This window comes from Myxocyprinus asiaticus, chromosome 30, assembly GCF_019703515.2.
Source record: "Myxocyprinus asiaticus isolate MX2 ecotype Aquarium Trade chromosome 30, UBuf_Myxa_2, whole genome shotgun sequence".
In the NCBI taxonomy this organism is placed as follows: Eukaryota; Metazoa; Chordata; class Actinopteri; order Cypriniformes; family Catostomidae; genus Myxocyprinus; species Myxocyprinus asiaticus.
Genome location: NC_059373.1, coordinates 36,225,332 through 36,252,158, shown reverse-complemented (window position 1 = coordinate 36,252,158; position 26,827 = coordinate 36,225,332). Strand labels below are relative to the sequence as shown.

General features: G+C 38.1%; 1 protein-coding gene across 3 annotated transcripts in view; it reads left to right on the top strand.

Annotated features, from left to right (window-relative positions):
- LOC127420690 (RNA polymerase II subunit A C-terminal domain phosphatase-like) overlaps positions 1-26,827 on the top strand; it is a 185,447-nt gene that overhangs the window by 101,044 nt on the left and 57,576 nt on the right. For 2 of the 3 annotated variants that reach the window (XM_051663161.1, XM_051663160.1), the window contains exon 12: positions 10,057-10,274. The exons of the other annotated variant lie outside the window; for it this stretch is intronic. In XM_051663161.1, the coding sequence (XP_051519121.1) occupies positions 10,057-10,274 (218 nt within the window). The remainder of the gene's footprint in view (positions 1-10,056; positions 10,275-26,827) is intronic. 3 annotated transcript variants of the gene reach the window in all.

The window sequence follows — 26,827 nt, the reverse complement described above, 5'->3', positions numbered from 1 at the left end:
GCTCCTTTTTAAATCATAATGGTAACAGAAATCACCCAAATGGCCCTGATCAAAAGTTTACCTACCCTTGAATGTTTGGCCTTGTTACAGACACACAAGGTGAAACACACAGGTTTAAATGGCAATTAAAGGTTAATTTCCCACACCTGTGGCTTTTTGAATTGCAATTAGTGTCTGTGTATATATATAGTCAATGAGTTTGTTAGCTCTCACGTGGATGCACTGAGCAGGCTAGATACTGAGCCATGGGGAGCAGAAAAGAACTGTCAAAAGACCTGCATAACAAGGTAATGGAACTTTATAAAGATGGAAAAGGATATGAAAATATATCCAAAACCTTGAAAATGCCAGTCAGTACTGTTCAATTACTTATTAAGAAGTGGAAAATTCGGGGATCTCTTGATACCAAGCCAAGGTCAGGTAGACCAAGAAAGATTTCAGCCACAACTGCCAGAAGAATTGTTCGGGATACAAAGAAAAACCCACAAATAACCTCAGGAGAACTACAGGCTGCTCTGGAAAAAGACAGTGTGGTTGTTTCAAGGAGCACAATACGACGATACTTAAACAAAAATGAGCTGCATGGTCTAGTTGCCAGAAAGAAGCCAATGCCACAAAAAAGCCTGGTTACAATATGCCCGACAACACCTTGAAATGCCTCACAGCTTCTGGCACACTGTAATTTGGAGTGATGAGACCAAAAATAGAGCTTTATGGTCACAACCATAAGCACTTTGTTTGGAGAGGGGTCAACAAGTATTGTGCTCCTTGAAACAACCACACTGTCTTTTTCCAGAGCAGCCTGTATTTCTCCTGAGGTTACCTGTGGGTTTTTCTTTGTATCCCGAACAATTCTTCTGGCAGTTGTGGCTGAAATCTATCTTGGTCTACCTGACCATGGCTTGGTATCAAGAGATCCCCGAATTTCCACTTCTTTGAAAATGTACAGTAATTTCAAATCCGTTGATTGCAACACGCTCCAAAAAAGTTGAGATAGTGGCAATTTAAGACTAATAAAAATTTGACGAGTTGAAATAACAAGGCGATGTGAAACAGGTGATGCTAAGCAGGTGAGGCAATTGTGTCATAGTATATAAGGAGCCTCCAAAAACAGCCTAGTCCTTCAAAAGCAAGGATCATTCAAGATTTGTCAATTTGCCAACAGATGCTTCAGCAAATAATCCAGCACTTTGAGAACAATGTTCCCCAAAGACAAATTGGAAGGATTTGGGTCATTTCACCCTCTACAGTGCACAATATAGTTAAAAGTTTCAAGGAATCTGGTCAAATCTCGGTGCGTAAAGGGCAAGGCGAAAACCACTTCTGAATGCGCATGATCTCTGATCCCTCATCATCACTGTCTTAAAAAACGGCATTCATTTGTAATGGATATCATGAACATGGGCTTGGGATAACTTTAGTTAACCTTTGGTTAGTCAACACCACTCGCCACTGCATCCACAGATGCAAGTTAAGACTTTACTATGCAAAGCAGAAGCCCTACATCAACACTGTCCAGAAGCGCTGCCAACTTCTCTGGTCTCGGTCTCATCTTAGATGGAAAGTAGAACAGTGGAACCGTGTTTTTTGGTCTTTTTTTTTAAAACAAAGCAGTTGTGTTATCCGGGCCAAAGAGGAAAAGGGCCATCCAAGCTGTTGTTAGCATCAGGTCCAATAGCCAGTGTCTGTATGGGCCAGGGGTGTGTCAGTACCCATGGCATGGGTAACTCACACATCTGTGTGAACACAATGAATGCATACAGATATTTAAAAATTTTGGAGCAACATATACTGCCATCCACCACCGTCTTTTCCAGGGACGTCCCTGCATTTTCCAGCAGGACAACTTCAAACCACATACTGCCTGGGTTTCAAGTGCATGGCTGTGTGAGCAGAGAGCGCGGGTGCTAGATTGGCCTGACTGCAGTCCTGACCTGTCTCCAATTGAGAATGTGTGGCGCATTATGAAGCACACCATACAGCAACAAAGACCCTATACAATTGTGCAGCTAAATGATTGGGGGAAAATTCCACTTTCTAAACTTAACAAACTTGTGCCTTCAGTGCCCAAATGCTTAATAAGTGTTATTAGAAGAAATGGTGATGTTTCACAATGGTAAACACTCAACTGTCCCAACTTTTTTGGAGTGTGTTGCAATCATCTGATTTGAAATTACTGTACATTTTCAAAAAACAATGAAATTCACAAGGAAAAACATCATATAATGTGTAGATGTAGTACTTTCAATTTAGCAAAGCATGAATATAATTTACAAATCACTCCTTTTTGTTTTTATTACCAGTTTTCATACTGTCCCAACTTTTTCGGAATTGGGGTTGTATATATAAGAATCAATAAAAAACAAGAATTGTAAGTGGGGGGTTGGTTTTGTGGGGTCCTTGTTATGCATACACTTCAAAATGAAGCAGATGAAGTTGAAGGAAGGTATAGTTTCCCAATACACTGACAGCATATAACAGCCAGGAGCTGTTAAGCTCCAAAAATACAAAAGTATGCATTAGCTTTGTGTGGGATAGGAGATTTTAACATTAAAAAAGTAGCTTTAGATCAGAGCTGAACAGAAGTGGGACCATGTGTGTGCAAAAAAGTTTCAGTTAGTTAAAAACTTGCCTTGCACTTCAAGCAACAGAAGAGAGAAACCACTGAATTATCTTTTTTTTTTTTTTTGGTCACACTCATGTTCTTTTTCTTGTGCCGTGGACAAAGCAAATGTCTTTTAATATAAGCATGACAGGAATGAAATTCAGGACTGCATGACCGTTTACAGTGCTGCTTCAGGTCTTGCTGAAGTTCTAAAGGTTTTAGGCCTCGGTCTCTGTGGGGCATACTGAAGCTCTCCATATCCCACAGAATCTCATAGCATACACTGAGGACACAGCATGAGTCTGCGGCTTCAAAGAGAGATTTTTTTTAAAGATTTTTTGTACGATTTCTAGTCCTAAAATATTTCACATGGAGCCCTTGGGGTACACTTGAAGAAAGTGAAGAAACAGCGATTGGAGTTTTCTTTATTCCTGAGGCTTCACTGTTGCCATCTACAGTTCAAATTCCTCCACAATACACCATGTTTTTACTTTTTCAATTGCTTGCACAACTTCTGGATAGCATCTTGGGCATCTTGCAACTCCCTCCAGTTCTGAGTGCAAAGTCAAACTAATTCCTGTACAGCTTTGGATTGCTTGTACCTTGGGCAAGAACTTTGTTCAAACAAAAGAGAAATTGCGATACCCTGACTCTTCTTCCATGCATTTAGTTTTGTCTTGCCAGAAAATTGAAGCAGATAAACAAGCTCTGTGCCCAGAAGATTTATGTAACACCCTCTGTTTTTTCACATTTCCAGACTCAACTCAAATGTTTCCGTTTTCAGTCGACCACTAAATAGGTATCAAGGTTGTTTTTGCTCTCAGTGAGTGTGCTTTCGACCTGGTCTCTTAGTAATAGTTGTGTACAATTCCGAACATGACTACAATAATAGTTGACCTTCTCAGCTCTTTCTATTAAAAAAAAAATAAGTTTAGTTAACATAAATCTTTTGGAAAGTTGTTGTCCTTTGGTATGACTTGCTACATTCTATCTAAAACTATTTTAATAGCATTTTGAGAATTTCTTTATAATTATATGCATGCAGCTTGGAGACTGCATGGAATATTTGTATTTTAATGAACTAGTGAAGAAAATACTACTGTGTTTCTTAGTGATATATCAATGCAAAGTGCAGCCCTTCATTTGTATTTTTGAGGTTGATAAATTTGTTAAAAATTAGTGTATTGATGGCTGTAGTGTTGGGGCTTTAAAGATGATGAATTTAGAGACAAATTCTCTATAACATTACTATTGTCCACAAAACCACTGTGTATAGTGCTATTGAAACATGTGATGTAAACTTCAAATTATAAATGTTTAATTATAGTAATTCTGATAACAATAGTTAAAACTACCTGAATCTCAACATTAACACATTTTCTGAAATTTTGAAGCTAATCAAAATGCCAACAGAAAATCTAGATATACTAGTCACTAATCAAATAGTTGACCATCCTGTTGACCATCCTGTCCTGTCCCTATTTACAAAAAAGGACTTAAATATTGATCTGTTTCTCACCCACACTAATCGCTTCTGAATATATGGATTAAACCACTGGAGACTTATGGATTACTTTTATGTTGCCTTTATGTGCTTTTGGAGCTTCAAAATTTTGGTCACAATTCACTTGCATTAAAATATTTTTTTGCGTTCAGCAGAAGAAAGAAGTTCATACACATCTGAGATGGCATGAGGGTGAGAAAATGATGAGAGAATTTTCATTTTGGGGTGAACAATTCCTTTAAGGGAACAAACACTGATTAAAATGTGGTCGTGTTGAAAAAATAAACAATGAATACAAGCCTCACGTTGCTTTTCATAGATCTCTATGTAGCAGGAGCTCCATCAGACTTCATTCGAGCTTCTAGCCATTCATCTTTTACAAAGAGAAACAACTGTGTGTAGTAAGAGGGACCTTCTAAGATAATACAAAATCTGTGCTCAACCCGTAATGAATATTTCAACTGTTCGGTGATGGAACGTACTGTAAGGCAGTTGCACTGCAGCCTTGAGGTGCCAACTTCAAATAGCATCACTGAATTCATGCAATATCTTTTACCTTATAGGTCATTAATAATGTAAATATGTCCAAATGCTTTTTCTTACCCCTCGGCTCTTTTTGAAGCTACAGTATGCAAATAAACATTCATGTTGTCAAACAGCCGCCATATTAAGCAAAGGACCATACCAGTCAAGCTTGCCTCAGATTAGTGGTAGTTGACGTTATTTGCAGGCAAAGTTGCATGGACCCCGCTGCTTAGTGGTTGACTAGGTCCAAATATATTTCACATGGTTTATTTAAACGTATACTTGAAGAATGTGTAAACAAGAAGTGAAGTCACTATTGCCATTTTCTCTGTTCCTGGGGCTCCACTGTTGTTGACTCCGGCACAAATGTCCTATTTGTAATCTTTCAATTGCTTTTCCCAACTATGGGATTGCATGTTGATTCATTAATTTTCCTGATTCCCTCACAGATCTGGATCTTATCTGGGGCAAGAACTTTTGGCAGGGTTCCCACAGTCTTGGAAAATCTGGAAATATCAAGAATTTTTTAAATTGCATTGTCCAGGCATGGAAATTCCTTTAGTGGCTGTCCACTTTTCTAGTTATGCTCTACTCAAAAATATTCAAGGTTGCCATGATCATGGAAAACCTTGAAATATCAGGTAATTTAAAAAAAGTAAGAAATGGAAATAAATAATAATAAATAATATTAATGTCCGATTTACAAGTAAATCATTATTTTGAGTTGGTTGTTTTCAATTTATTGAACAAACAAGTTCACAAATAGTCTAAATTATTAAATATAATGAATCATTCTCAATCAAAATGATCACAAACAACTGGAAAGGTCATGGAAAAGTCATGGAAATTCATTTTCCACACAAAAATGATTAATATGGGGAACTTTCCATAGCATCCCTGAATTCAAGCAATATCTTTTACCTTATTGGTCATGAATAATGCAGTCATGTCCAAATGATTTTCCTTACATGTCAGCTCTTTGTGAAGCTTTGCATTTCAGTCTTCATCACCTAGACAGCCGCCAAATAAAAAAATAAACTTCCTTTCTACTCGAGCTTGCCCCAAATTAGTGGTGGTTGACTGTAATTTGGATGCAAGGCTTTGGCAGGCAAATCTTCATAGACCCCTGCTTGCTGCTTTGCACCACAATTTAAGCTTTTATGCCCTCATGCACTGGGCAAAAACATGTCTTCTCTAATTTGTTTGCTGAGAGATATGTGCATATGGAATTGAGGGCAGTCATGTGCAAGTGTTTTCTAGTTTTAGAGATTTAAGTTTTAAGTTGTGCACCCTTGCCAGTGTGCAGACAGCCTTGTGCGTCTCATCCAGACCTTGGAGTCAAACTTGACTGGGCTGTAAGAATTTTAATGTAGAGTACTCGCAAACTTTGGTCTCGTGCTTTGTCAACATTGCCTTCACAAACACGCACGCACACACATACATACATATGTACACACACAACTGTGGGGGGAATTCACTTAGAATTCCACCCACTGATATTGTTCACTTGCATGTGTTGTTTTTCTACATGTGTACACCTGATTTACTAAAGGAATTATGCAAATCAGGTAATGGCACAAACTTGCCCACAAAATTTGTGCAAAATTTGCATGGGTGACTCCCCAGCTTGCAGGCTGGTTCTAAGTACTAGGTTGCGTTGGATGCAGCAGACTTAATTTGATAGAAAATAATAGAAAATGTACACAAACATCTATTTTAAATAAAAATTTCATTTATCACCAGTTTTCCATGGGCTGTAATAGTGTTAATTGCAGCTGGCAAAAAGTGCTGACGTTTGTGAATCTGGCGCATTCTATAACAAGTTTGCCCAAAAATATGACTGATTCTATTTAAAAAACAAAACAAAAAAAAAAAAAACAGAAAAACATTTGAAATCAAGCAGGAATGCTGCAAATTGGATTTCTGAAAGCCCAACTGGGCTTGCCTATCTGAAATTCTCACTGGTCAACGGATGCCTACGTAAAAAGTGCATTGCAGCAAAAATAAAAATGTTCTCAACTTTTGTTCACATGACGGACCATCACTTTTGCAAACACTTGCATATTTCCTCTGTACCCTCCATATTAATATCAATGGATTTGCACCGTTCTATATTTTATTTATTTATTTATATTATTATTTTTTTTTTTTTTCAATTTGGCATGCCCAGTTCCCAATGTACTTTTTAAGTCCCCGTGGTCGCGTAGTGATTCGCCTCAATCCAGGTGGCGGAGGATGAATCCCAGTTGCCTCCGCGTCTGAGATCGTCAACCCATGCATCTTATCACGTGGCTTGTTGAGCGCGTTGCCACGGAGACATAGCGCATGTGGAGGCTTCACGCTATCCACCGCGGCAACCACGCTCAACTCACCACGCGCCCCACTGAGAACGAACCACATTATAGCGACCATGAGGAGTTTACCCCATGTGACTCTACCCTCCCTAGCAACCGGGCCAATTTGGTTGCTTAGGAGACCTGGCTGGAGTCACTCAGCACGCCCTGGGATTCAAACTAGCGAACTCCAGGGGTGGTAGCCAGCGTCTTTACCACTGAGCTGCCCAGGCCCCCCGTTCTATAGTTTTTGAGCTTCTCCCACTTTTTCATTGAAAGAACATTAGACAGAAGTGACAGGACATCATGGACTGAGAAGGGAAATTACTCCAGTACTTGACATGGGATGGAATAGAACCTTGAACACAATCACCACAGTTTGACATGTTTAGAGCGTGTGCACTTACGTCTAACCACTCTGACTCAATTTTTTCCACCATATTTTGAAGTGTAGGGTACAACGGGGCTAAAGGCACACTTTAAGAAGAATCTTTAATTTTATCAGCCTTTCAACAGCCCTGTGTCTGCATAGAGCATTAGTGCTGCTGGTGGCCCTCTTAAGCAGCTGCCTTAAACTTCACATAGATACAGACAGCATTTAATGCATTTGCCCAGCAAGAGTGATGAGACATGTAATTGAATTGCTTTTTTTAATATATCAGCGCTTCACTCCTCGCTGAACTAAGAATGAGCGAGAGCTCAGAGTGAGAATTCTGGATAGAAACCCACAGTGTGCTGGAGAGCTTCCTATTTTTTTAACTTCACGTTAGGTCATGTGAAAGATGCTGCTTTCAAGTCTTCCAAGAAAGTTCCTACTTTTGAGCTCGAAAGTTGCAGTTATAATATGATGTGACATAATTTGAAAGCGGAGACTTTGTGTTATCAGAAAATTACAAAATAAAAACAATATTTGTAATTAATTTTACAGTTTCATTATTAAACTCAGCAGGATTACGCGTCATGAATGTGACACCAAACCTTGCGTTTCTTGAATTCAAGCAGATGGAGGGCTATATCTGGGGCCTATAAAATGAAAACGCGAAGACAGAAACTAATAATAAAAGTGATATTTTTATTATATTTAAAAAATAAGTGAAAAGACCAATAATATTGCATATTTTGCCCCACTGAAATGCTCATTCTTCATTACAGCATTGATTTTGAGTTGGATGCAGATGTAAATTTTCTGGCATTCACAACAGTAAGGTTATCTATAACATCTATAAAAAGTAAAAAGTTAACACCTAATTTATGTGGTTAAATTATTCTGACATGACTGAGTTGGAACTCCTTTCATCAGGTTCTTATTGATTTAAAGTCATCTCTTGGAATTTCTGAAGGCAAACAAAACCAGTTATATTTTCTTACACTCAAACTAAATATTTTAGCCTATTTATTTTAGGATTTACACATTTCAATTTAATCTAAAAAATAAAAATAAAAGTGTATTTTGCATTTGCCCTTATGAAAATGTACATGTATTTTTTATAGTTTTAACAGTGGTATTTGTAACAAGACCATAGCAAGCAAATGGAAGCATGGATCTTCACTACCGTGGTTAGATGTAACATGATTTCTATAAAACAAACTATGGTAGTTTTGTAATTATAAACAGTAGCCCTACCATAAACACATTTAAAAGCAATAAATACAAAATATAAACATTTTAAAAGTTGTAACAAAAATGAATTATATTTTCTCACTCCCCTAATGTAGACTATTACATATTTAATAGACCTGAAGTAGTGTTATGATAATATTTATTATGAATCTTTTTCTGCCTGAAGTACAGTTAGTGCTACTATAGTAAATTCAAGGGTGGTCATGTAGAATTCTGTGCCGAATTCAAATGGTTTCCGAATCTAGCACCATGCTTCTCACTGATTCTTGCAGCGCTGTAATGATAAACGGTGCATGTTTAAGAGTTTGAGACTGGTCTGCGAGTAAAAACACCCCTGCTCTGCTCTGTACGTTGAGCCGTATCCAACTACAGATCCATCCATAGGTGCATTAGTGGAGGTTGTGACTCCGCTTGACTAGTTGACGCTGCTAAACCAGATACTTCAGATGCGTCGCTAGACTTCAGAATCAGATGAACCGCAGTACAAATGCGCACTAACACATATAATGGAGAACTGGTATATTCCAAGTCTAGATAAACATTTTTATGCAAACTTGACAATCGATTTGATTAATATGACTGATAAACGCCCCCCATTTGTAACCTAATGCCCCCCTCTCTACTAATTTGCTCTCAGAGCCCCCTGGGGTGCAGTACTGTCCCTGTTGAGAACCCCTGTAATAAGAAAACCCACTGTAACTTTCAGAAATCAACTTCCTCCCCAGTCCAAAAATCATTTAATGATACAGAGCTCCAAAAACTAAACTTTTTGTTGCTTTCTAACATCAGACAGATAGTTACATTAATACATAATGACCCACATTTGCACGTTAACATAGCAAATTCAGTGTTCAGAAACTAAGCCCACCCAGTCAAAATGAGACAATGAGAAGGTAGGATAGATACTATTTCTAAACACGAGAAAACATGACCCTGAGTTCAGTCATGAATCTATACTAGGTGCAAGCTGAGTCCGTTGACATGTAATCTGTTAGCAAATCAACTTGCATACTCCTGCTTTGTCTAATATTTAAGTTGCCTCAATTGTTCGCAAGTAAGCTGCTTTGACTGCATTGGACTTCAAGGGTTTTCTATCTGAAACCCTCCTCCTCCCCAGCAGCACCTGTCTAGATCTGCTTCAAAGGAATTTTATGTCTAATTTTATAGCAGCAGCATGTCTTACATGCTCAACATTTTCTAGGTGTAGCAAGTCTTCATTCTTGCTCTGCAGCAGCGTAAGCAGATCTAGTCTTCCAAGTCCAAACCTACCAACTTGCCATATCCATTAAAACACCTTAAATTTATTTTGAGAGTTGTTATTACTGAACTTGTGATAAGCGTAAAATTAGAGAAAGTTCATCAAACATGTACTATGATGTGATCCCTTTAAATTTCTTATACAGCAAACCTTGTGCTTCTCAGTTGTAAAAATAGATCCATTCATTGTTAATTTAACTCTTTTGGGCAGGTGGATGACATTCTCGGGGAGGAGAGTGATAATGAGAGTGAGGGGAAAGGGAAAGGGGAGAGGATGGAGGCAGAGGAGGAGGACGAGGAAGAGCAGCCTCAGACGAGTGGACAGAAGACCCCAGCATCAGGTCCCGCACGAACCCTAAGCACTGTTGTTGAAGAAGCGGCCCAAAAGTCGACCAGTGCAGAAGTCGGTGTAACGGAGAGCATGCCCAGGTATTATACCTTCAGTGCTTGTAAAGGAAAATTACAATTTCAATAACTTAAACAATCTCGTTCATTATGGCATGCTCTGTAACCTATATTACTGATGAAGTACATTTACAGTAAAAATAGGGCTCATGGGTTGAGCCTCTCGCTTCAGTGTAGGTCTGTGTGTGACTGTTGATTAGATGCACACTGCTGTGCCCGATCTCCAGCAGCTCCTTGTACACACAATTCTGCCACAGTCTTAGATGAAGAGTAACACTACCAGTTGCCATGGCAATGTCTGGAAGCAGAGATCTGGCATAAGGTGGGGTCACGTCCTCGTAAGTCTTCCTGTCCAAGTACAAATGCCCCACCCGCTGCCTAGCCTTATGTCCGAAATTGGTGTAGAAGGCAGGATGTTGTCAAATCAGTATCTATGAGGTGCTGCTTTTTTTCTTTTTTTTTCACCCAATTTGGAATGCCCAATTCCCAGTGCGCTTTTAAGTCCTCATGGTGGTGTAGTGATTCGCCTCAGTCCGGGTGGCGGAGGACGAATCTCAATTGCCTCCGCGTCTGAGACCATCAACCCGTGCATCTTATCACGTGGTTTGTTGAGAGTTTTGCCACGGAGACATAGCGCGTGTGGAGGCTGCACGCCACCCATCGCGGCATCCGCGCTCAACTCACCATGCGCCCCACCGAGAACGAACCACATTATAGCGACCACGAGAAGGATACCCCATGTGACTCTACCCTCCCTAGCAACTGGGCCAATTTGGTTGCTTAGGAGACCTGGCTCCTGAGTCACTCAGCACACCCTGGGATTCGAACTAGCGAACTAACGAACTTCAGGGGTGATAGCCAGCGTTTTTTACCACTGTTGTTGTTTATAACTATAGAAACAATATATTTTAGTTTGTTTCAAAATATTCAGATATACAAGTATTTTGAGAGTGTAGGGAGACCGACTATATTGACACTATGCAGCTATTTAATCTACAGCATTATTTTTTAGCTGATTTGTTAACTTGCTTTCTGAATTGAATGTGATGAGAATAATAAATGGACAACACATCCTGCTATTACATTGTCCTTGCTGGTTGCATGGAACAGCAAACATACAGCGCGACCAGTGTAGTCCAGTTTGCGAAGGAATGATTAATATGAGCTGGTTCTTTTTAATGAATTGGTCAAAAGTACCTCACAAGTTTGTCAAAATGATTATTAAAGGGATAGTTCACCAAAAATGAAAATTCTCTCATTTACTCACCCTCATGATATCCCAGGTGTGTATGACTTATTCTTCACCAGAACACATTTGAAGAAAAATAGAAAAATATCTCCGCTCAGTATTTCCTTAAAATGCAAGTGTATGGAGATTTCTCTTTTGAAGCTCCAAAAATCACAGACAGTCAGCATAAACGTCATCGATATGACATCAGCTATTAAATTAATGTCTTCTAAAGCGACACGATCGATTTTGGTGTGAAAAAGAAAAATATTTAAGTATTTTCTTTTTTTTAACTCTAAATCATGCTTCCGGTGAGAAGCGGTACACGTGTGACGTAATCGCATTGATGTTTGAAACACGCGAGAACTGACGCACGCTCCTCACAGCTGGAAGAGCAGCGCTGTTTACAAGTGAGGAGGAACGCTGTACAGAAGCTTCATTGGTTTTGGTTTAGATCTGTATTTATCTGTTTCTTTACTCACAATGGTGCATTTGTATGCTCATCTTGGATGAATGAATGAACGTTTCATTTATATAGCACTTTTCTGACACTACACTCAAAGCGCTTTACACAGTGAACAGGGGACTCTCATCAACCACCACCAGTGTGCAGCATCCACCTGGATGAATATCATTCTCTAAAAGCTAGTCTAAATATCTTATATGTTGCTTCTCAGGTAAATGTATTTTGTTTTAAGGATTTTTTAGATATTTGAAAATATTTGTATTTGTAATATTATATTCAACATTCTCAGATAACAAATTTGTCTTCTGCAGTATAGCTGCTAAAGTAAATGTGCGTTGTTTCAATTCAAAATCAAATCAAATCACTTTATTGTTTAAAGGTGTTTTAGATATTTATATTGGAAAACAAGCCAAAACAACAACAAATCAAAAACTTATTTTGTTGCAGTATATTATGGGCGAAGACTATCATCTCTTGTTCGAGCTGCTTATCACTGATTTTTTTTCATGATAAAATGCACACCGCAACACAAATATTATGATTCAATACATCCCAACCGATTTCTGCGCACGCAAGGGACAAGCAACCCCGTGCCAGAGTGTGTATCAGCCGGGTGCAGTTTCAATCTCTCCCTCTTAGATCGGGTCACTTCACGTGACTCGTAGAAGAGGCGGTGACAGCACTGAGAAAAGCCAGTTTCGGAGTTTGTACTTATTTAAATGACCTGCTTCCTTATTTTATTTTTTTACTTTAATAAAGGATGCATTAAAGATATAATGCTGAGGTGTTTCCTTTATAGACGTTCTGACATGCACATTTTGCTTAAGTGGAACGGTAGTTCTGGCTCCACATTATTTTACAACGAGAGTGCTTCTGTATGCACTTATTTTGTAGAATTTTTGTAGAATTCCTTCACTTTGAGATCAGTATCACCTTAAGCTGTTTGGAAAGTTTGGAGTGTGTCTGTGAGCTGTGTTTTCTTCCTCTCCTCAATCAGGCGCAAGCTGTGGTGCTCCTCTCGCGTACCATGGGTAGAGTTTAATGTGATCTCATGTAATGTTAAATAAGATCAAACAACTATTCGACAACGGAATTTTTGCCCGACACTTTTTTTTATTGTCGATGTTGTTGATAACATTGACTAATCGTTTCAGCCCTACTACTGAGCTGAGATATTTTTCTTCAAATGTGTTCTGGTGAAGAAAGTAAGTCATACACACCTGGGATATCATGAAGGTGAGTAAATGATGAGAGAATTTTCATTTATGGGTGAACTATTCCAATAAGGATCAAGTGCAGAAAAGCATGCTGCTCTTCTATTATGTTACTTAAACTTGGGGATAAGACATTTCATAAGAATATGAGACCAGTCCCACTTCTAGTTTCTTTAGTTTCTCTCTAGTTTCTCTGCTTCCCAGCAGTCATTAGCAGTGAATCAGAGCCCACAGCCCTGTTATCTGCCCCCTGTGTCAGCTGAGAATGAATGTAGTTATGAAATCATTAGGTGTTCAAGGCTGTGAACAATGGCATGAGTGAAGAGGGAAAAAGAGAAGTGGAGTTGTAAAAAGAGTTATGTAAGTGTGTCTCAGATTGTCTATTTGGCTGAAGAAGGACTTGCATCCAGTGATTACAGCTCCACAGAAAAACTTTGCTTTTTCACCTTGTGGTCTCCTCGTTTTCTTCTATTTTTTCTTTTCCTCACTTGTTTGCTGTTGAAAGGTCGAAACATCTCCGTCAAAGCTTGAAGCAAGTGTGAAATCAGAGATTGGTAAAAGTCTTTCCGCTTATTGTCTTTGCAGCTGTCATGTGACACCTCATTTTCCAGTATTTTCAGACAAACTTGACTACCACTGAGCCAAGTTAACATCCACTCAGTATGGTTTGAGAGATCAGATAACAAAACATTTTGGACCTTGTTTTTGCTGCAGTTGTGGTGGAGAAGCTCCTGTAATGCTGAGGTTCAGACATAAGTTTTGATGTAAGTTGTGGTAAAAGTATGTGTGTGTTATGTCCTTGCCAACTCAATAGAATTAGTCCTTTGTTTACCATTCTCAGATCAGCTCTTAAGCAACACCTCATAAAAGTCATAAACACAATAAATAATGGAATTTCCAGTCGTTAAAGTATACTGTGGAATTCCAATATCGGAAATCTCAGTATCGGCCGATACCGATCCCGATCCGATACCAGTGTTGTTTTTTTGCATAATCAGTTTAGAATATCTTTACATTATTGTGTGGAACTAATAGGGAGTACTCTTTAATATGTAAAGAAACACAAACCTCTAACTACACATTATTTCAATATAAATGTATAGTTTATTAAGAGAAACTTTATTATTAACTAGTATACTGGATAATGTAGCAGCAAAATTAACAGAAATTCCAGTATAAGTCATCAGTAGAAAAGAAACCTTTTTAAAACTTGTATCTGGACTTAAAGGATTCAGATCTCTTTTTTGTTCAATTTAGTTGTAAGACATCAGTCCACTTTTCATTCACACAGTTATTTTTTGGAACCCATTCAACTTAAATATTGTTATAAATTGTAAACAAATACTAATGATGACAATAATAATAATAAATTGTTATTAATCTTATTATTATTGACTTTTAAATTTTAATTTTAAATACAACAGTAATATATTTAAATTGTGTACTTTTTAAACCCTCACACTTTTATTTCGACATTCTGAACTCTCCAGGAAGTCCTGTATGTGTCTGTTTATAGGCAAGTTCACAGTTTAATTAGCTTCTTGTTCAAATTCTGGTAATATGCACCTCCGGTCCCGTTCTAAATGCATATTATAAGTGAACCGAACTATTGAGCATCTACATCTGAGATGCTGTTCTTGAGTAGTGCTCAAATGTTGCGCATTTAGTTTTTACGTCAGTTGTGCTTCAGCACTGCTCTTCTCCGTCGATGAAACACTTTGCTTATTCCATGAATAAATGTCTTGAAATTGCATAAATTATACTGCATGTATATTTTTTTGTTAAATGTTTATTTTTTACTAGCATCATTTGCAATATTTACAAGTGCTTACATTTAAATTTAGAACACATGCTAAATCAGTGCTGTCTCTTTAACACTACTGGCATCAGCCAGTGAGCGCATATTAATGAGAGGATGCATTTATTTAGCGCGTCTGTGCTATGTGTGATTAGATTTAAATTGTTTCTTTTTTGTTGTTGTTTTTATTCAACAACTGACTGTAAAAATAGTAAGAGTAATAAAAGAGACATTACTCAAAGACAAATGGGTTGTACGGATCTCGTCTTTGGACACACAGAACGAGTCAAACCCAACTTATACTCTCAACATGCAGTAAAAAAATCTCGCTGCTAAATGTCTTCCCCACTATACTACTCAATCACTGGTGAGTGAAATCTGAACATGTACCAGTCAGTGGCTAATCACAGACATATTTACTTGCATAGCGTGAAATTCGCTTGCATATGCAAGTGATTTATTCTCTTTGTAGAGACTTGCCGCATAGAGTAAAAGATTGATCTGGGGATTTAAGAATTTATTTAGAGATTTGTCAAATGAAGATTGTGATGCATTTGAAAATTTATTTTTTACCCAGTCCTACCATTGAGATACTTTTATTTTCTTGGCTTTAACCTTCTGCCTTCATGTTCTGGACAAAAAAGTCTCCACAATCCACAGTGAATTTGCATTCAGGTCTGACCCTAATCTGGTTTGGAATGTCCACTTGTCACAGTCCAGTCAGATGGATAATGGTGGGTAAATTTTTTTTCATTGAATGTCCAGAAATACGCACATTACAGAAGTAAAAGGGATTGCGAATGCTATTTCATGTTGACTTTAAACCATAAAAAAATCCTCCCCGGTCTTTTTCTTTGGTGTAGTTGCACTGTTAATTGTTTGCTATAGTAATGATACAGTGATAACATCTGTTTGTCTGGCTGACAGCAGTAATGAAGCCAAATTGAGATAAAGCCGTGTGGTGGTCATTGTCTGCAGTCCATGTCGAAAGCTGAATCACAATCAAGCCTCCTCTTGTCTCTGTGAATGGCCCTCCAGACTCAGACTCCGCTATTATGACAGTGTTTTTGGCAGAGAAAATGCTCAGTGATTATGGAAAAAGAGCCGCCGGTGGCAGCAGCCGGTGAATAATAGAGCCAAGCAAAACAACTTATCTCAAATACAGAGCCCACCTGAGACACAATCCTCTGCCCCACGGCCAGAGGTTAGCTTCCGTAAATAACGCTGCTCCTTCCAATATGGGTGGCTCTTTTGAAGGTAATCAAATCCTGTTTTTGAATTATTTATTCCCAGAATATGCACATAATTTGTGTTCCTGAGATGTGAGATATTTTTCTGTTTATAATTTGTTTGGAGGCAAATTTTTAATTTTATTTCTCAGGCCCCTGGGCATGTTAGGGTCCAAAATCAACATGCCAAGTGCCAAATGAGTACAAACTGGCTTTGGCAAGCAAATAATCTTACTTACCAGATGGCTGGTAACTTTATTAGGTACCTCAACATTGTATGGGTCAATAAGAGCGATAGTCTGACCATTGCTGATGAAAGCCACATGTGCGATGCAATAGGAAAAAAACGCAAAAAATTATCACCCTTTTTTTTTCCAGAATGTTTGATATCAATATTTATCACAGTATACATTTTATACTGTTAATGGGTAAAGAAATATATTTCACATGTTTATTAGACCTCAAGAATGAATTTAAATTACTTGTTTGTTTACCAGGGTTCCTGTGGATCCTTAAAAAGTCTTAATGTTTTAAATTCAGTTTTCCAAAATGTAAAAAGTCTTAATTATCTTAAATGATACAGCAAAAGTCTTAATTTTTATTTAAAGAGGTCTTAAATTTGGGGGCAGAAAGACAGGAATCGTGATATGACCTAATATGATTATCAAACTTCAAAAGAATACAATTTAATGAAATAAATGCATGTGCTACGTCCTTCAAAGTGAACGCGGCACTGTTGTATTTTTTAAAGAGACAGCACTCAGATAAAAATGGATTCATTGGTTAACCAGAGAATAAACAGATGGAAGCATGAAATACTCTGTCCACCTCTGCACTCTCTTTCACATGTCCTCCTCATCCTCCATGTCTCCTCTACATCTCCAGAGCCCTGTGTTGCTGAGATTATTTGATTTACGTCATTGACGGCTGTAGAGAGTCAAGAGTGTTTGACCGTTGATTTGGAGGGCTCTCTGCTGATCAGTGTGTGGTCACATAAGTCATTGCTTATATGATAGTCATTACAGTGTCACAAGATCAGAATCAGCTTTATTGCCAAGTATGCTTACACATACAAGGAATTTGTCTTGGTTACAGGAGCTTCCAGTGTACAACAATACAAAAACAGCAGCAAGACATAGATAATAATAAAAATAATTGTACACATATGTACATACACACACAGACCCACACATACATACATACACACATACGTAGTGCAAATCTAATACAAACCTGTTATCTGTTATGTACATTGCAAATGTTTTTTTGTTTTGTTTTTCTTCAGAGGAATGAAATGGCAGAAGAGGTCGGATGTGTTGGATAAATATAAAAAAGACTAAACTGTGTATTGCACATAGTTATTGCTCAATGGGGCAATTTAACGGTTCATGAGATGGATAGCCTGAGGGAAAAACTGTTCCTGTGCCTGACGGTTCTGGTGCTCAGAGCTCTGAAGCGTTGGCCAGAAGGCAACAGTTCAAAAAGGTAGTGGACAGGGAGAGTGGGGTCCAGAGTGATTTTTCCAGCCTTTTTCCTCACTCTGGAAGTGTATAGTTCTTGAAGGGGGGGCAGGGGGCAACCAATAATCCTCTCAGCAATCTGAACTGTCCTTTGTAGTCTTCTGATGTCTGATTTCGTTGCTGAACCAAACCAGACAGTTATTGAAGTGCAGAGGACAGACAATGACTGCTGAGTAGAACTGTTTCAGCAGCGCCTGTGGCAGGTTGAATTTCCTCAACTGGCGAAGGCAGTACAACCTCTGCTGGCCCTTTTCACAATGGAGTCAATGTGTGTCTCCCACTTCAGGTCCTGTGAGATGGTAGTGCTCAGGAGCCTGAATGACTCCACTGCTGCCACAGTGCTGTTTAGAATGGTGAGGGGGGTCATTGTTGGGGCGTTCCTCCTAAAGTCCACTATCATCTCCACTGTTTTGAGCATGTTCAACTCAAGGTTGTTTTGACTGCACCAGACAGCCAGCTGTTGAACCTCCCTTCTGTATGCAGACTCATCGTCATCTCGGATGAGGCCGATGACAGTGGTGTCGTCTGCAAACTTCAGGAGCTTGACAGAGGGGTCCTTGGCGGAGCAGTCATTTGTATACAGTGAGAAGAGTAGTGGGGAGAATACACATCCCTGGAGGGCACCAGTGCTGATTGTAAAGGTGTTGGAAGTGAGTTTCCCCTGTCTCACAAGCTGCTGCCTGTCCGTCAGAAAGCTGGTAATCCACTGACAGATAGACATGGGAACAGAGAGTTGGTGTAATTTATTCTGGAGTATTGCTGGGATGATGGTGTTGAAAGCCGAACTGAAGTCCACAAAAAGGATCCTTGCATATGTCCCTGGTCTATCCAGATGTTGCAGGATATGATGCAATCCCATGTTGACTGCATCATCCACAGACCTGTTTGCTTGATAAGCAAATTGAAGGGGATCTAGAAAGGGTCCAGTGATGTTCTTCAGGTGGGCCAACACCAGTCTCTCAAATGATTTCATGACCACAGACATCAGGGCGACAGGTCTATAGTCATTAAGTCCTGTGATTTTTGGTTTCTTTGGGACAGGAACAGTGGTTGAGCATTTGAAGCAGCATGGGACTTCACACTGCTCCAGTGATCTATTGAAGATCTTTGTGAAGATGGGGGCCAGCTGGTTAGCACAGGATCGAAGACACGCTGGTGAGACGCCATCTGGGCCTGAAGCTTCCCTCGTCTTTTGTTTCCGAAAGACGTGGCTCACATCATCTTCACAGATCTTAAGTGCAGGTTGAGTAGCAGGAGGGGGGAGTAGGGGGGTTGCAGGAGGTGTTGGTGTTTGTGTGAAGTGAAGGTCAGAGTGGGTGTGGGGTGTGAGTTTGGGCCTTTCAAATCTGCAGTAGAACACATTCAGGTCGTCAGCCAGTTGTTGGTTCTCTACAGGGTTGGGGGTAGGAGTCCTGAAATTTGTGAGTTGTTTCATGCCACTCCACACTGATGCAGGGTCGTTAGCTGAAAACTTGTTTTTCAGCTTCTCAGAGTATCTTCTTTTAACCACTCTGATTTCCTTGTTCAGTGTGTTCCTGGCCTAATTGTACAAGACTTTATCCCCACCCCTGTAAGCATCCTCTCTGGCCTGACGAAGCTGCCTGAGCTCTGCTGTAAACCACGGTTTGTCATTGTTGAACTTTAAATAAGTCCTAGTAGGAATCCTCACAGAAACTGATATATGATGTAACAGTATCTGTGAGCTCGTCCAGATTGGTGTCTTCAGTTTATCGGTGTTTAGCGCTTTCAGCTCAGATGGGGCAGTTTTATGACTGGATCGTTTTATTTTAATTTTTTGATATTTTACAAATGGTTTAATTTCTGTTTCGTGTTCTATGACACACTTTTAAGAGTCTGAGCCACAATAAATGCGTAATTTGCGGGAAGAATGGAATGAAAGTCATAAATAATTAGATAAAGCACTGAAGCTGAATTGTGGAATTTCAGTATTGCTAAAATAAATAAATAAATAAAAATATACATGATTCCCAAACACTCTCCCGTCCACTGTTGGTCAGGCCAACAGTTAGTCCCTCCCCAAACTGATGCTATTGGTTGAGTCAATATTGCTGTGTCACAAGGCCGGGATGCTCAAACAAGCAAAGCAGTGTTTAGAAAGTGCCACAGTCACTTTTCAGGGAAATCAGCCTACCAATGACTTACTTATAGTTGTCTTTGCACATTAAACTGGAAAAGGACCAAGTATTTTAACTTACAAACTTCAACTTTACTCTTCATTTTGTTGCACTAGTGCTAAAAAACAAATCCTGTGTTTGTCGGGAAGTTAAAAAGAGAGAAAACAACGTAAAATTGCCCAATTTGTAAATTTTTCCTACCAAAATAACTTGAACACACATCACAACACACCCAGGAGGATGTGAAGACACTATCAGTGAGGATAAACACTGTAGTGGAGCTATAGATTTTCTAATGTGAAGGTAGAAAAAGAATTAAAGGCATGTAATCAGCCACTGTATCCCAGTTCTCATCAGTCCTCTTGATGTTTTTACTTTGTTTGTGACATTTTTACTTGTGGAAAATGAGCGTTGAGTGAGGGTGGAAGTACTGACAGTATTTCCATTATCAGACCTCCAAAGAGCAGAATCTCTCCTGGAGAGTTAAAGATGTGTCTGCCATGATTTCATCTCACTCCATAGATGACCTTTTTGCCAGGTCAACCTGCCTGCATTCAGACACCAGAAGACCAATAAATGATCTGGCTAACAAGACGATTGTAGATCCCAGTAGGGGTGGGCTGTATGACCAAAATTTACATTATGGTATGAGTAATTTGTATGTCATTGTTACACCATATATCACAATATAGTTGTTTTTGCTGAGTATTCAGCCCCAAAATGTTTAATATATTATATAATCATGTAATAACAAAAATTTTCGATTTGTCAATTTTCTTTTATTTTTTAGAAGATTGTTCGTGACAAGTGATGATAAAGCTAACTGATAAAGCTGTGGTCACATTAGGCTTTGTGCATATAAAATTATTTCCAACACCGCAACAAACAGAATATAACATCACGCTTAAGGTGCTTCTGGTTTTAATAAATAATAATCAAAATGTTAAAATATGTCTACTCACTCTTCTGTAACAATAAAACAATTATTTTTTTTTTTTTATCCAAGAGGTCAGTGTGTGACGTTTCGAACTTCTGCTAGTCACACATCTTTCTTCGCACAAGTTTGCGTTTCTGGTCTCTCATGTGCAGATGTGAGTGAATCCAGTGCAGTGTATCGTGACCAAACCTTCAGTTGGCATGAGGGCAGAAACAGCTTTAAATAAAATAATAAAAACAGTAATACATCTGGTTGGATGAGCCGTCAGCCACTTATGAAACCTGTTAAATTGCAGTAAAAATGCTAGATTGCCTTTCTTGGTAAATGTACCACATCTGCTATTCACACATCAGCACCAAAATGGAGTTAAACTCTGATGTCTTTTGGTCCTATATACACCTCGTTCCTTAAAGAGGCTAGTTATTTTACTTTAAGTAACGTAATGACTTGCAGTTCTTGTAAGCTGTCGACAGATTTCTTCATCCGCTCAATGAAAAGAAGCCCTTTAGTTTCACTATGTCCAATTTAATTACGTTTTGACTAGGTGTTAAAAACGACGCAGACTATTTGCATTATGTCCGTCAGAACATTGTGATTGGCTCCAAACAGACTTTTTATGACATCGCGTCCCAACCTCGTACCTACTCAAACCATTATTCTTTCAGCTCTGTTCTCACATAGCATCAAAACTGAACTTTTTTTGGTAAAATTACCGTTTCTCATTCAGTGAAATTGCTGATTTGCAGGTACCTCTAAATGGAAAAATGCCATTAATTTTCCAGAAAAGGCTGTGAAAGGCTATTGTTTAAGGCTATTGTAAAATAGTCGATAATTGAATAGCTGTGATGGTGTGACTGTATCAGCTGACCCAAGTTGTGACTAGGGCTGGGTATTGATTCAGATTTCCAGATTCAGTTCGATTTCGATTCACAAGCTCTTGATTTGATTCTGATTTCGATTCAATATCGATTCATATGTGTTTATTTCAGTTATAATGTCCCTTTTACTTGCATATAAAATAAATGATCTCCCAGCTAATACTGTTAATTTTACAGGGGACCTTTTAACTCAGTACATTAGGAAAATATTAATTTTACTAATTATATTTTATTACTTTTTCATCATTTTGGCCACATTTTGGCTTTTTAAAAATTAACAAATAAATCTATTCAATCAATAAATATTATATTTCATATTTTTTTGTTTTGTTACATATTTATTGTTAAATTGCATAATTTGTACTATTTACATGTATTTACATTGATTTGTTGAACACGTGCTAAAACCGGTACTGTCTCTTTAAAAAAAACGGCATTTCTGTAAACAGCACCTTTAAATGAGGGCATGTTACTGTTTTACCTCTGTGCGATGCGTGATTGGAATTAAAATATTTTTTTTCTTTGTTTTTGATCAGCAATTGACCATAAAGAACAGAAAGGGTATTAAAAGAGACATTATTCAATGACAAATGGGTTGCGTGGTTCTCGTCTTCAGACACACACACACAACTTTTATTCTCAGCACGCTGTGAAAGGATCTCGCTGCTGAACACATTACGACTAAATTACACAATTACTGGTGAGTGAAATTTAAACATTTACCAGCTAGTTTAAGAATCGATATTGAGATTGTTCAAATGAAGTTCGTGATTAATTGGAAAAACTATATTTTTACCCACCCCTAGTTGTGACATTGCATGGCAGCTGTAAACAACATACAGTTACACTGCTAGGTAACTATAACTAACTATATCGTTCCCATTAAAATTAATGAAGCTGTCTACACTGGAAGTGACAGTCTGAAACACAGTTGGAGAGAAGACTATAGTTTTCTGCTTAGTGCTGGATTTTTGTAAAATTGTGCTGCAGATTGACCACAGTACAGTGGTACAGCAGAATCTCCTGCTTGTTGACACATTTCTACCACCACATAGTATATACCACCATACCGCCCAGTCCAAGATTCCTGTTCACATGCTTCTTAATTAGCATAGTGGCCCTGATTCCTCCTGATTCTTTAATTACATTCTCTCTGTTGTATGTTAGCCGTCTAATCTTTTCCCTTGTACTCTCCCAATTCTATTATCTAATGCAGTTTTTACGCAAATGCTGCGAGCCTCCAATTACTCCAGATTAAAGCCTCTTTTCATCATCTTTGAGTTGTTATAATCTTCGTACTTTTTGTGTGTCCTTTAGGAATATATAGTAATTTTAGAGATGAGATTAGTGGTGAGGCTCTGATGGTCTTATATTTAGTTCTTACTACGTGAAAGGCGCTTTCTGCAGAAAAATTTGTGCATGCAGTTTTTCATTGTCACACAAGCTCACATTCAATTCCTCCTGTAATATGGGAATCAGTACCTCTGCAAGGGTCAGACGTCTGAATGCAATTTGCCAAAAAGAGAAAAAGTGGACATAAAAACTGCAGGAAAACGTGCTAGGGTTTAAAAAATGGATACAAAGAAAAGTTGAAAATGCAAAAGCTCTTTTTCTCTGTTGTAAAAGGGAATAAGCATATGTAAAAACACCTGCGGAACTGCACAAACTATGTGATTTGTTAATGCAAGATATCTAAAAAAATTACTTATTAATTTGCTTAAAAACAAACTGTGAAGAGTGTTATTAGTTGACTGTCATATAGTGTAACAAATGTAATGTTATTAAAATAAAGCACTGAAATTATATGAAAATGATTTGCTTTCCATCTTTTATATTGTCATGCTCCTTTCAGTGTCACAACTCTGTTAGCATGTCGGATTCAGAGTTGCCCTACTGGTGTATAGGCCAGCTTGGTCATTCATGTGCTTATAACTCATAATTATGATATTTCCGACTCAATTTATAGGCCACAAAAATGCAGAGTGAAACTAGAGCCTACCCCAAGTCTCTGATATTCTGGTTCCTATGTTGCTCGGTCCTTCCTTCAGTGAACGTTTGTGAGATTTTTGCCTTTTTATCACCCGTCTGTAGGGATGGGACAATATGGTTATCTCACGATTCTGTTCGATATACGATATGAGGTTACGGATTAGATATTGTCTCAATTCCATATGTTATCATTTAAATGACATGTATGGCAGAAAATTGTGTTGTTGTTTTTATGTTTGTGCAAAATGATTTGAATCATCAAAATTATAATTTCTCATCAAAATAAAGCTCTTTAATACACAATATGAATGCTCTAAGTTTAAATAATAAGAGTTTCTCATATACCTTTCACTATAAGAAAAGATCACAAACAAATAAGCCTTCTAAAATAGTAGGCTACATTCTTGCTGATCAGGTGCAGAACAAGCAGTACAACTGAACACAGCCTGTCCTGAAAGTATGTGAAAATGTAGATTTTATTTTTTAATAATTTGTCATCATTTAAAAAAAAAAAATCTCCCTTTTTCTCCCCAATTTGGAACGCCCAATTCCCAATGCACTCTAAGTCCTTGTGGTGGTGTAGTGACTCGTCTCAATCCGGGTGGCGGAGGACGAATCTCAGTTGCCTCCACGTCTGAGACCGTCAACCCGTGCATCTTATCACGTGGCTTGTTGAACGCGTTACCGCGGAGACATAGCATGTGTGGAGGCTTCACGCCATCCACCGCGGCATCCATGCTCAACTCACCGTGCACCCCACCGAGAGCAATTTGGTGCTTAGGAGACCTGGCTGGAGTCATTTTAACTATATATATAAAAAAAATTATAATTCTGTCATTTTTATGATAAATTATCATTTATCAGTTATTTCTTGAAATTGTATAAGAATGATATGAGCTATCAATGTTTGAAATAATGTTTACATTTTACAAGTAATAACATTAAGTTTAAATTCATTTGTATAACAAGCGCTATAATGGTACTGTCACTTGAAGAGTTTAATGCGCATCACACAAATTCTCACAGGTGTTCTAGTTGATTTATTAACGAGTCTCTGTTTTTTAGCACGTCCGTGCTATTTGTGATTTAAAATTAATATTTCTTTTTACTTTTTAACTGACTGTAAAGAACAGAGAGGATATTAAAAGACACATTATAAAATGAAAGTGGGTGCGGGATCTCATCTTTGGACACACATTACACTGAAGAAATGGTCCGTTTTTATTTCAAGCACTTTTTAACAAAACAAGGCAATTTTCAGGTATTCCAGTATTTAAATTCTAGGTGCTAAATTCAAGCACTTTGAGCACTTAAGGACCTTGTGCGAACTCTGTAAACAGTGTAAAATCAAGCGATAGAGAGATTATGATGTTTGACGGGTCATTTCATTTATGATCACATGGAAAGAAAACAATGTTTTAAATTTAGAAATATCGAGTTTTGCCTATCAAATCAATCAAATCAAATCACTTTATTGTCACACAGCCATATACACAAGTGCAATGGTGTGTGAAATTCTTGGGTGCAGTTCCGATCAACATAGCAGTTGTGACAGTGATGAGACATATACCAATTTACAATAACATCAAATTAACACAACGCAATTTAAACATCTGATATACACATAATTACACATAACAATATACAAATAATAATATACACTGTACAGTATACAATACACACTATATAGATACACATTATTCAATAAAAATAAAAAATAAAAATATATAAAAATGTATATATAGTAGTATATATAGGATGTACAGTAGGCTGTATTGTACTGAATTACTAGTACTGTATTGTACTAGATATGGTTCATCTTTTTTTGGTTCGCTATATAAATAAATTCTGTGTATCTTCCCATCCCTACCCATCTAGCAAACAAAACATAAGTCGTATGAAAAGTAGTAGCACACTACTCTAAATTGCATGATTTGAGGTACCATTTATGTCTGTAGCACAAACTACTGTATGTGAGACAAGTTACATAGAGCAGTGATGGATTATTGTGATTAAATCTCCGTCAAGCTCCTCAAATTGAGACCGAAAAGGACATGAAACAAGAGGATGACTTGCTCCCACCACTGCTGAGATATCAGCATTGTTGTCCTTTACTTCTGAGACCTTGAAATTGAGAGAAAAGGCTATGACAACTAATTTACACAACTGCCAAGAGCAAAAATCACTCTCGCTTCAGTCTGGGTTAATTAGGCCAACGTTTCACACTAGTACAAAAGAAAGTTCTCAGTCCTATGCAGTTTACCTGTTTAGCATATCATGTAGACACAGAATGGTCATTTAAATGTTTCAGAACTTATTGAAAGACTTGTTTACAGACAGAAGCTGAACTCTACCATAGTGATCTGACCAAACAAGAGCCCATTATTAGTAGAGGAAATGAGGAGTATGGCCAGAGGAGAGTAGTATTTCATGTTTTTTTCCATCAGATCAGACTACAGTTGAAGTCAGAACACATACATCTTAGCCAAATACATTTAAACTCAGTTTTTCACAATTCCTGACATTTAATCATAGAAAAAATTCCCTGTCTTAGGACAGTTAGGATCACTACTTTATTTTAAGAATGTGAAATATCAGAATAATAGTAGAGAGAATTATTTATTTCAGCTTTTATTTCTTTCATCACATTCCCAGTGGGTCAGAAGTTTACATACACTTTGTTAGTATTTGGTAGCATTGCCTTTAAATTGTTTAACTTGGGTCAAACATTTTGGGTAGACTTCCACAAGCTTCTCACAATAAGTTGCTGGAATTTTGGCCCATTCCTCCAGACAGAACTGGTGTAACTGAGTCAGGTTTGTAGGCCTCCTTGCTCACACACGCTTTTTCAGTTCTGCCCACAAATTTTCTATCAGATTGAGGTCAGGGCTTTGTGATGGCCATTCCAATACCTTGACTTTGTTGTCCTTAAGCCATTTTGCCACAACTTTGGAGGTATGCTTGGGGTCATTGTCCATTTGGAAGACCCATTTGCGACCGAGCTTTAACTTCTGGCTGATGTCTTGAGAAGTTTCTTCAATATATCCACATAATTTTCCTTCCTCATGATGCCATCTATTTTGTGAAGTGCACCAGTCCCTCCTGCAGCAAAGCACCCCCACAACATGATGCTGCCACCCCAATGCTTCACGGTTGGGATGGTGTTCTTCAGCTTGCAAGCCT